Source organism: Herpailurus yagouaroundi, unplaced genomic scaffold, assembly GCF_014898765.1.
Source record: "Herpailurus yagouaroundi ecotype Mexico unplaced genomic scaffold, PumYag 140, whole genome shotgun sequence".
NCBI classification, from domain to species: domain Eukaryota; kingdom Metazoa; phylum Chordata; class Mammalia; order Carnivora; family Felidae; genus Herpailurus; species Herpailurus yagouaroundi.
The window spans coordinates 62,060,458-62,072,492 of record NW_024412395.1 but is presented as its reverse complement, the minus strand read 5'-3'; the positions used below and the strand labels follow the sequence as shown (position 1 = coordinate 62,072,492).

Genomic DNA, 12,035 nt, shown 5'->3' with positions numbered 1-12,035 from the left:
CACTGAGTTAATGGTAATTTGTTGCAGCTGCAATAGAAAACTAATACACACAGTTACGGGAAGGTGAATGACGGAGGAGGGTCAGCAGTGGTCTCTTAGAGACGGTGATCTTTCAGCAGAAGGAGGGAGCCATCTGGTTGGCTGGCTGGAAAAGCATTCCAGCGAGAGGAAGCAGCAAGTCAAATGCCCTGAGAAGGGACTAGTCTCAGTGTGTCCGAGGACTAGTATGGAGGCTTGTGTGAGTGAGCAAGGTGGAGGGTATGAGTAAGTGACCTCAGAGAGGTAACCAGAGCCCAGATTATGTAGGGCCTTGTGCACTTGCCAAGAATTTTGAGTTTGTTCCAAGAGTGATGGGAGATCAGAAGAAGGTTGTGAGCAGGAAATGATATGATTTTGTTACTTTTAAAAAGGAGCAATGTGATTGCCAGGTGGAAAATAGACTCTGAGCTGGAGGAGGCAGTATAGGCAAAAGGGAAAGCAAAGAGCTGGGAGGTTGTTGACGTTGTCCAGGTAAGAGGTATAGAGGCACAGACTGGGAAAGCAACAGGCTGAACGGAGTGTCTTTTGCAGTTGGAATTGACAGGATCTGCCAGCGGATTGGATGTGAGGCCTGAGACAATGAGAAGAAATAAGAATGACATCAAGGATTTTGATGAACCTATTTGCTGAGATTTGGGGAGTTCTGGGAAGGTAGGTTTATAATGGAAAATCATAGATTTGGTTTTAGATATGTTATGTTTCCGATGGTTATTGGACAGCCAAGTGGTGATGTCAGGTAGGCAGTTGGCCACAGAGCCTCAAGTTCAGGGGAGGGATTAGAGCTGGTGACATCTCTCAAGGAGCCCTGAGGAGGATGGGAAGCCATGGTGCTGATGCCCGTGTGGCTAATCCTGAGGACAGAGACCATGGGCACTGCAACCTTCAGAGCCCTGGGAGGGGACAGCTCATCAAGGGGAAAGACCAGAGCACAGCCATTACTTTCATCCTCAAGAAACATAAAGCCAGTGTTTCTGACTCTGACCTACTGAAGCAGGAGAAAGGGCAACTTGTAAAGGTCCTAAGAAGTAGCCACTGCCTTGGCCTACTTGCCCCGGCTCTCAGTGAGCTTTGAAAAAGCCAGTGAGCTCTGTGTTGAGGGTCCAACAGCTGTGAATACAAGATGCTGACTCCAGAGCAGCAACTCCTTCCGCAAGGGCACCAGCCTCCCCAGGAGTGACTGCTGGGCTGAGCCACCTGAAGCCTGCGTGGGTTCAGCAGCAGCTGCACTTCTGCTCCAAGAAACAGCTCTCTGCCATCAGATCAAACAGAGGCTCTTCCCTGCTTCGCTTGGAAGCTTGGGGATTTGTTTTCAGAGCATTAAGCGGTGAGAGTCCCAGCTTAACTGGCACACAGGCGCTTCGGCTCTGAAAGGGATTTGGCTAGGCCTCCAGTCTCCCTCCCTGGTTTGAGCAGAGAACCTTGAGACACTCCTGCTGCCATGTGCTCTTCTGTCTGGCTTTGCGGTGTGAGCAGGACAAGAAGAGAATGAGAGGAGCTTGCGTAGCTGAAGTCACTGATTTGGCACCAGCACCCTGGAGCTACATCCAGGAGTCTTCAAACTCAGTTTGCCCTTTAACTCCCTCACCCCTAACGTTTTCTTGATACAATTATTCTGACTTTCTAAAAAGGCTGCTGACTGACCTCCCACGATGCTCCTCTTCCAGAGAACTCCGTTTCTCTGTTTCATTGTCACAATTTGTCAGCTCCCTGCGAATACACTGCTTTGAGCAGTGATTCTCGGGCCTAGCTGAACATTGGAATCACCTGGAGGGCTTTAAAAACTCCTGAAGGCTGGGTCCCATCCCCAGAGATTCCAATTTAATTGTCTTCAAGTGTAGCCTGGGCCTCTGGATTTTTTTTCAACTCCCCAGGGGTAACTCCAACGTGCAGCCACAGTTGAGAACCGATGCCTCCAGACTCTGTGCTAACAAATTATCAGCTAATTTCATGAATCTCTACTATCAGAAGAAAGGGAAGGATAAACCCACCCCCCAGGGCTCTCTCCATTTGCAGGTAACACTACACTGTAGCAACAGCCTTCCAGAGAACAAGCCCGGCTGCTTGTAATCTCCCTCCAGAGAGTGCCAGATCCAGGCAAAGACGAGTTTGCAAAAGAGAAATCTTCCGGGGAAATTAGGACCCTCAACACTGACAGCACAAAGGCACCTTTTATTCATTAAGGTGTTTTTTTTTTCCTATTCCAGTATAGTTATCATCCAATATATTAGTTTCAGGAGGACAATATAACGATTCAACAATTCTAAACATTACTCAGTGCTCATTATGATAAGGCACCTTCTGTTTGTCAGGTGAGAATCTGTGAATGTAAACCAGAGACTTTGGCTTCCTCTCGGGGCTTTTGGGAAATGAGCTCTCTCTACCAGGTGCCTAAGATCAGCTAACTACCGGGGGTGTGCCAGCACGGTTATATAGCATGACCTCTGCCTTCTGAGGGAGCCCACTGGGAAGCAGGTAGGGAAACGAGAAGCCCTTGCCACATCCCGGGCTTCTTAGCAATACAGCCTTTTGGGCCTCCTCTCAGACCTCAGCAGTAAGAAACTGCATTTTAACAAGATGCCCAGGGGGTGAGTAAGTTTGAGAAGGGAGGGCGTATAGAACTGTGGGAAACTCAGTGCACTAAATCCTACTGAACAGGGAGGGCTAGGCGCAGGGAGCCACTTCTTCGTCTGCCAGCATGGGGGACCTTTGGTAGTGAGGGGCAGCGACCCGAAGCCGGCGGCCCAAGGTGCCGGACTAGGTCCGGGCGGCCCCGCCTGCCTGCCCCGCCTCCCTCCTGGGTCTCTGCCCCGCGCGCGGTTGCTGTGGCAGCGCCGGACGCAGATCGAGCCGAGGCTGCCGCGGCCTCCACCTCCGCCTCCAAAGGCCTCCCCAGACCCCAGGGTGCCGCTCAGCTAGCGTCTCCGCCATGCCTCGGGGGAGGCGCGGCGGCCGGGTGAGCGCCCTGGAGGGCGGCCCGGAGGAGGAAGCGCCCCCGGCGGCGGCCGCGGTGCCCTCGGCGCTGTGGGCGTCCCAGCTGCAGCCGGAGGCGGCGGCCGGGCAGATCCTGCTGCGTGGCATCTTCGAGATCGAGAGGAGCAGCTGTGACGTGGTGCTGAGCGAGCAGGCCCTCAGGTGGCGGCCCATCCAACCCGAGCGCCCCGCGGGTGAGTGTCCCGGCACCTTAACCTGCAGCCTCGCCTCCTCCTTGCAACTTCGCCCGCGCCTCCTCTCCGCCCTCCCCAGGCTCCTCCCCCCCCCGTCGCGAAGCCCCCGCCCGCTCCTTCCGAACTGGGGAGAGCAGTCTAGTCTGCTCGCGGCCCCAGGGGCCTCAGGCTACCCGCCCCGCCCTCCTGGCTCCCCGCCTCTGGGTGCATTCCCTGGAGCAAAGTCACGGCCAGCTTCTGCTCTAGGAGGCCGAAAAAAGAATTGAGCCCCAAAGGGCCGGTGTTTTCCAAACTGCGGGAAGGTCCTCTCCTTCGCTCCAAACTGGTGGAGTTTGAATCCATCAACCTCTGCCCGTCCCCTGAAAGTATAACCACTTTACAGAGTACATCTACACGTGGGTTCTGAATCGAACTCTCACTTTGTTGACTTCCGAAACTTTAATCCCCTTTTGGGCTCTCTGGACTTCCCCATCCCTCACATTCCTTGCCTTGTCTAGGATCAAGCCCTCTACCTACGTAGAAACCCTTGATTTTTTTTTTTTTAAGTGTTGACTTTAAAGTCCTCATGCTGCTTATCGCACTCGCCTTTTATTGACTTTAGTTATTTGGAAATGTTACAGTGCTGTATTTACAACAACTATTTCAAGTCTTCGTCGAGAGAAGATTGCTCAAAAAACCTTCGGATGTGACACTGTCTCTCCTGGCTAAATACAAACTTAAGAAATTATTTTTAAAACATTGCCTTCCGTTGCAAAACCAGGCGCCCTGTACTACTAGTAAAGTATAGAAACATGCCACTGTTCTAAAGTTTCCCATGCAAAAAAAGCTAACAATGCACTGAGTAGGCTTAACTAAAATTACCTTCTACCTTAATTAAAATGTTTTCAGGTGTCACGAAAGCCAAGGTAGAATGTTTTATTGAACCTCTCTCTGAGTTAAAACCGAGGGATATGGATGTAGAATTATTCCGTGAAGTTCTTAAGTCCGTTTGAATTTGGGAGATCTAGAAGTTTCTAAGTTATATGAAGTTTAGGTTAGCCTGCAAGAGCCAGCTTAACCTACAATGAAGGTGAAAAACTACAGAATTTAAAACGAGACCTTGCTCAGTGAGAGCTCATATAAATAAGTGTTGCGGTACTGGGACACAAAAAGGCAAATAATGACACGGAAAAAGAAATGCTGTTGTAAATTAAGTGGTGATGGAGGAAAAGCAGGCTTGCTTTGTGTTCATGGAAGTAGAATTTAAAAACTATACAGGTTGAAAGTTTTGATTTTTTTTAAACTTTGCTCGAAACCCCTTACTTTTCTTTCACCTAGGTGTATTTTTTCTTAATGAAGGCCTAGTGTGCAAACTTCTTCAGGCCTTTAAAATTGGAAATACGGAATCCTAGCACCTTAGTAAGAACCTATATTTATAAACAGATGTTTTACCTAGTAAAAGGAGTGGGGAAAAGAAAAGGGAGTAAGAGGTATACTTAAATGAAATGATCTCTGATGTAGAATTAGTTTAGATGTGAATGCTGAAAGACCAATGAGATTGTCCAGATAATAGAGGATAAGTGTGTCAAGGTTACCATGCTTGGGAGGACGGGGTATAGGAGGATGTAGTAGGGAAGACCATGGGTGTATTGGCCCCAGGCTGTGACTGGCGGCTCCAGGAAGGGTGGGGGTGGAGTGGTGTGGGATCACCGGGCTTTATTAGATCATACATAGGAAATATTTGCAACACCACTCAGTTTTTGAATCTCAGAGTACCTTAGTTGCTGCTTTTAAAAGTAGATTTCGTTTTTTAGAGCAGTTTTAGGTTCACTGCAACATTGAGCAAAAGGTACAGAGATCTCCCATATGTTCTCTGCCCCCTACACATGCACGGCCTCCTCCATTATCCACATTCCTCATCAGAGTGGTACATTTGTTACAATTCATGAACCTACGTGAACACATCATCACCCGAGTCCATAGTTGATGTTACGGTTCGCTCTTGGTGTCGTACATTCTGTGGGTTTTGACAAACTTGTAATGATGTGTGTCTTGGGGTTCCCCAGGGAAACAGAAGCTTGGCTGTATGTTTGAGGAGATCTACCATGGGGTTACGGAGGCTGAGCTCTACCACTGTATGCCATTTGCAAACTGGAGAACCAGGAAAGTCAGTGGTCTAATTCAGACCAAAACTGAAGGTCTGAGAAGCAGGAGAGCTGATGGTTTAACTCTCAGACTGGATCTAGATGGGGAGAAGGAAAGCTGTTTGGAACCTGTTTTGTTAGCTGTCGGTACCTGGAAGAGTACCTGACACGAAAACCATTGTTGAATGAATTTGTTAACTGGCCTCATGAACCTTACTTTTGCCTACTGCGTTGTACTACTGACCACACAGCTACTTGTGACTTTTCATCACCTGCAAGAGTATCCTCTCCCCTTTTGTTAAGGTATTGGAATTCTTTTCTATAAAAACTTTCTTAAGCTAATGTTGGCCTACTTCACCACTGTGGGTATCCTGGCCAGAAGGTTGCATCGTGCTAAGCTGCAAGGTGGTAAGCACTGACCTGGACATAGATTGACCAGGATGCCACCACTATGATACAAAATGTGTACACAAAAGGGCATCATCTGTTCAGAAAATGTTAACCACAAACTGCTTAATGATCTTTCTATTGGAATCTTAAAATTTGACCATTTGTGAAATCATGAGTTTATGCATGTGAGTATAAAGTAATTACCGAGTTAGCTGTGACCTAGAAAGGAACAGAATCCAGAAGAAATAGAGGGATCAGGTGAGTTCTTTGAGGCTTCGTGAGAAAAGTCAGACAAGTCTGGGGCATGGAACCCAGACCAGGCAAAGCAGATCAAGGGTAGTACCACAGTGTGGGTAGCCCCCAACGGTCTCTGAAATTGGGGAATAAGGTGTCAAAAATTAAGGGCGCACAGAAAGGGGACATGGGCAGATGTATTAGACAATTTTGCATATTTTACAGCGTAGCCCTTCACTTGTGCTGTTACTGGATCAAATACAATCCGAGTTCAATATTTTCAAAAATATCACAGATTGCCTGTTGGCATTGTTCTAAATCTCAGCCAAGGACAAATTTCTAGGCATGTTTGCTTAGCAAGTAGTAAGCTTCTATTTGAAATGTTAGATGGAAGCAGAAGGTAGAAGCATTTTTGTGCATCCCCAAATCGGGGATCTGCTTACTGTACTGTGTGACTGGGTGATAATGCTTTCCCATAAAGGAAAAGCTACGGGTGAGGAGAGTTAGTAATGGGTAGGATTACACTGTATTAAGCTCAAATTTTAGTACAGTTAAGAATGATCAATTTAGGAATTTCTGTAACACGAATGCCAGATGCCCACAAATGTGTCTGCCATTTCACAGTGGGAACTTCACCATTTACTAATGGATAGCACCTTGACATAGGAAAAACAAGATGGGATCTTTTATAGGCTCCCTGCTCCAGCTGTCTGTACTCTCCTGTCTGTGATGTAGGAACATTTTCAGGAGTGGGCACCAAAGGATATGAGGTCTTGTCTGCAACTAACAGGACCATAACTGACTTTGGGCAAGTAATTTAATTCCACTTTTTCATCTGCAGAATGAGGCATTTATATTACAGTTGACTCTTGAACAACTTGGGAACTGTATAGGTCTACTTACACGCGAGTTTTTCTTTCTTTCTTTTTTTTTTTTTTTTTTTTTGTTGCAGTACAGCACTACAAATCTTTTAAGATTTTCTTGACTTTTTTGTAGCTTTATTGCAAGAATACGGTATACAATACATTTAGCATACAAAGCATGTCTTAACCATATCATGGGTAAGGCTTCTGGTCAACAGTAGGCTATTAGTAAGTTTTGGGGGAGTCCAGAGGTAGACATGGACTTTTGACTGTATGTGGGTCACCACCCCTAACCCTTGCATTGTTCAAGGATCAGCTGTATATAATCATTGAAAACCAACTCTCAAGTTGCTTTTTAAAGAAAATACCTATTTTTATAGACTTCAGATGTTACGACATCGTAGGTAAGTCTCTGGTTTGAATGCTCAAGGGTCAACAGTGTGATGTGTGGGAGGAGGTGTTGTATTTTCCAGCAGGAGCTTCTCCACCCTAATGAACTTCTAATTAGAAGAAACATGGGAAATACGGGCCCCTTGCTCCCCTTCCCCAGCTTCAGGGCATAGTGATGAGAGGTGGAGGGTCATCTCAGCACAGGGCCTGCCTTGAGAGAGGAAGAAACCATTTTCTGATAGACAATTATTGGTCAAGCTAGTCATCAGACTTTTTTTTTTTTTTTTAATGGGCAAAAGGACTAGCTTAGCTTCGATATCATTTCCTCTACCTTAAAAAAAGTTTTTTAATGTTTATTTCAGAGAGCAAGAGAGAGACAGAATGTGAGCAGGGGAGGGGCAGAGAGAGAGAGGGAGACACAGAATCTGAAGCAGGCTCTAGGCTCTCAGTGGTCAGCACAGAGCCCGACACAGGGCTCAAACCCATGAACTGTGAGATCGTGACCTGAGCTGAAGTTGGATGCTTAGCCGACTGAGCCACCCAGGTGCCCCTCATTTCCTCTACCTTTTAATCAAAGTTCAAGGCAAGGATTTTACAGTATGTCCGGTTAGCATCTGAAAATTATGTTTTAAATATTAAAAACAAAGAGTTTCAAATCTTAGGGCTTAAAAATCTCTATTTTTCATGGACTTACTACTGCAGGTTACACAATTTCATGTTAGGTTTTTCCAAAGGGTTGTTTGTAACTCAGCTCTTAGCTGACTTGAAGGAGAGCAGTAACCAGAAAATCTGAGAAAGCTGGGCTACAAATTAAGGTCTCTTTTATGAGAGCTAAAATGATTTGCTTTATATTTGCTGGAAACTTACCAATGTGAAAGGTAGTGTGGGAAAATGTGAAAATGAGAAAATAATTTAAAAACAAGAGTAAATGGTTGTTTGGGACTTAGCAGGGCTGGGTACGTTCTAAGTATTAATCTGCCTAAGCTGTTTGGGAACAGATGTACGTGAAACAGATCCCAGTCTTCTGTTGTGTACATCCAAAGTGAGACATCTGTCGGTGGACCTTGTGGTCAGAAATAATGGAAGCAGGGGTTAAACCCCAAAATGACCTGTTATGTGAATTATTGAAGGATTAATTACTCAGTAAAACCTGATGCTTTGATTCATCAGTGTACATGTTAAGAAAATACTTCTTTAAAAAAATTGACAATCTGTTCCTACACTGTCAAATTTGAAGGAATTTTTAAAAGATGGGTGTGAAAAATCAAGCTCACCCTGTAACTGCATGTACTGTTAATGAAGTTTTTAAATGCTTTGGAACCCTATAATAGGTCTATTAACCTATTATATAAATATTAAGTAGTTATATTGTATAAATATTAGCTTTTCATTAAAGTAAATTGGTCCACACAGAGAAACAAATGCAGAATGGATCTCTAAAGCATGACCGTGGAGTTAAAAAATTTCTGTGGTGATGGAATGTTCTGTATCTGAACTGTCCAGATTGCACCATCCATGTGTGGCTATTATACCTGAAATGTGGCTAGTGTGACTGAATAACTGAATTTTTATTTAATTTTAATTTGATAGCTGCATATGGCTAGTGGTGATCACATTGGACACCCTGGCTTTAATGCATGCAGAGTTGAAATCGTTTATTTCCTTTATTCCTAGGTATTGGTTTTAATCTTTATACGAAGGCAAAATTTCAAATCTTAATGTACAATTGATATGGTTATGCCACCTGAGCTACCTATTTAAGGATAAATCCACTTAATCCAGAAATGTCAAAGTGGCAAAGTCCTTTCACGTATTTTGTGAATACAAAAAATACTTTGTTTATTGCAAATCATTTGATAGTAAAGTTGAAGTCTTGTCTATAAAAATTGTGTTATTCCTGATAGTTATTATTTGAACTGAAATTCAGCAAACTAATCTCTTTCTTACTATAAAAATAGTATATACAAAATAACTGCCCTGGCCTGTGTACCCTGACCCCCGAGGAGTCTGCATATTAATGTTATTCCTTAACCATGTGGCACTATCTGAAGGCAAGTACTTTGAAAAACTTGATCTATTATGTCCCCCTTCTTTTTGCCCTCCCCTACATGGGATCTTTGGGGCTACAATTGGCACATAAATACCTTCCTAGGAGTGGGGAACAGTACTTGTGCTGAAGCCAAGGGACTTAAAAATTGAGGGTCCAATGGCTGGATCAAGGTCAGTAAACCAGAGAGGTAAATCCAGATGGGATTGTCTGAAGTGGGAAGATCTGAAGTGACTTGCAGAAGTCTAAACGTAAAGCTAAAGAATCAAAGAGCCATGGCAGTAGGTAGAGGGGTTGACAGATACTTTGGGTACTCAGGAGGATAGTATTGCCTCGACTAGGCATTTTTGTGCTCTCTGCAATTTGGGAGAACGGACCATCGTTGTTTAAAGACTAGGGATACAGCTGTTAAAGACTAGGGATACAGCTAGGGATCCCTGTTAAAGACTAGGGATACAGTTGTTACAGACTAGGGATACAGCTGGGTGGCTCAGTAGATTAAGTGTCTGACTTCAGCTCAGGTCATGATCTCCCGGTTTGTGAGTTTGAGCCCCATGTCAGGCTTTGTGCTGACCGCTTGGAGCCTGCTTTGGATTCTGTGTCTCCCTGTCTCTCTGCCCCTCCCCTGCTTACGCTCTGTCTCTCTCTGTCTCTCCTGTAGGAATAGGAGATGTCTACTGGGGGCAAATGTCTGGGAAAGATAAAAGGTGGGGGGAGACAGATTGGGAGGGATACCCTTGTGACTCTGAGACCTATAAAAGGAGGATAAGGCAGGCAGGGGCAGGGAGAACCTTGGCCCATGATGCATATCTGGTCAGGTCTCTGCTTACCTATGGTGAGATTTTGGGGGAAAAGACTGCCCATTAAGAGTCCTGCCTTGAGCATAAATAGCCAAACCTCAGCTGTGTTTAGTCCTGGGAACAGTGTGACCTCAGCAACAAAGCTTAGGAGAAGCCTTGAAGGGACCAACAGCTGGAGGCTGGCTGTTAGCTAACTGCACTCTGCAGCAGAAAGGAAAGTTCTTCCTCAAAGGGACAGGATGGCAGCCGCAGTGACCAGTGAGGTTTACTGCCATTGTTATGAACTCAGGTATTCAAATGTATTAAATAGGCTTCAATTTGCAGAATGCCAGTTCTTCCTGATTCTCAAGTTGTCCTAATTTCTGGCATTTTGGATGAATGGGAACCCCTCCAAGTTGACTTCTAAGTTTTTTTGACATTCCCTTGGCTGTCTCTGATAGCTTTCTTGCTTTCTTGAATGGCAAGATATTCCAGGCTAATCTACATGTCATGCCCCAGACATAGCATCAACCTGATCATTAAAAGGAAGCTTAGTTCCTTTGAGTAGGGGTATTTAGAGACCACAATTTGAACTCCAGTTGTGCTCATCGCTAATATTTTCCGTTTTCCAGTTTTTTCAGAAACAGCAAGGAAGTATGTATTTTTCTTCCAAAAAGAAAACACATCATGGAATTATGCTGATACTTCCAGTTTAAATTCAGGACTAAAAGGTGTTTACTTTGTCTCCTTTCTGCTATCCTTAAAATCTTGATTTCTAAGTGCAACAGTATCATTGCCAACCATATCATTGCTCATTTGCTTTATCTTGTAACATGTGTAAATCACAGAATAACAACACCAACGAATGCTACCATTAACAGTACAACTTCTGAAAGTCATTTAAGATCATTCTGTAATTTTTTATTGTTGTGTATAGAGTACATATCAGGGTATGTGCTGTGTGTAGTCAAATTACTGGGGTTTAAAAAAAATGTTTTTAATGTTTTATTTATTTTTGAGAGATACAGAGTACAAGCAGGGGAGGGGCAGAGACAGAGGGAGACATGGAAGGTGAAGCAGGCTCCAAGCTCTGAGCTGTCAGCATAGAGGCCAATGCAGGGCTCGAACCCACGAACTGTGAGATCTTGACCTGAGCCAAAGTTGGACACTTAACCGACTGAGCCACCCAGGTGTTCCAAATTACTGTGTTTTTTTTTAAAGTTTTTTTTTTTCAACGTTTATTTATTTTTGGGACAGAGAGAGACAGAGCATGAACGGGGGAGGGGCAGAGAGAGAGAGGGAGACACAGAATCGGAAACAGGCTCTGAGCCATCAGCCCAGAGCCCGACGCGGGCTCGAACTCACGGACCGCGAGATCGTGACCTGACTGAAGTCGGACGCTTAACCGACTGCGCCACCCAGGCGCCCCTAAATTACTGTGTTTTAAAGACACTTACAGTCCTCCCTATCTGTGATGTTCTATCCTCAACCCAGTATGCAGAATTGTCTATTTACATTTGTTTTTGATTTTTGGCATTACTTCTTTAAAATTCAGTTTTATTTTGTAATTATATAAACTATTTATAGGGTTCCAGACTCAAACTTACTAAACAAACTATATTCTGGGAAATATGACTTTTTATCTGGGTCCTTTCTACCCTTTTCTTCCTTCCTATTACAGGTAAGCTTATTTGTCTTTTCAAATTTTGGGGTTGTTCTTTTGTAAATATAAGCAATCGTGTATATGTATATACTTATATGCATATGTATATATATTCTCCTTACCCGACTCCTACCCCACTTCCTTAAATGCATGGTAGCATACCAAATTTTTTTCCACCTTACTTTCTTTTTAAATTAACAATATATCTGGCATATCACTCGAGGGTGAGAGTCTACGTTTCCTTTTATATCTGCACAAAAATCTATTGTGTACTATAGTTTATGGAAAGATTGGGTTGTATCTAGCCTTTTTTTGCTATGGAAAATAGTAGTGTAATGAAAAA

The 12,035-nt window shown here is 44.3% G+C and overlaps 1 protein-coding gene across 3 annotated transcripts in view; it reads left to right on the top strand.

Moving 5' to 3' along the window:
* Window positions 1–2,604: 2,604 nt before the first annotated feature.
* Window positions 2,605–12,035, top strand: part of CERKL (CERK like autophagy regulator) — a 108,917-nt gene continuing 99,486 nt past the window's right edge. For 2 of the 3 annotated variants that reach the window (XM_040475553.1, XM_040475552.1), the window contains exon 1: window positions 2,680–3,203. In XM_040475553.1, the coding sequence (XP_040331487.1) occupies window positions 2,966–3,203 (238 nt within the window). In that variant the 5' untranslated portion in view covers window positions 2,680–2,965. Of the gene's footprint in view, window positions 3,204–12,035 lie in introns of all 3 variants that reach the window. The other variant, XM_040475555.1, reaches the window with a different exon arrangement.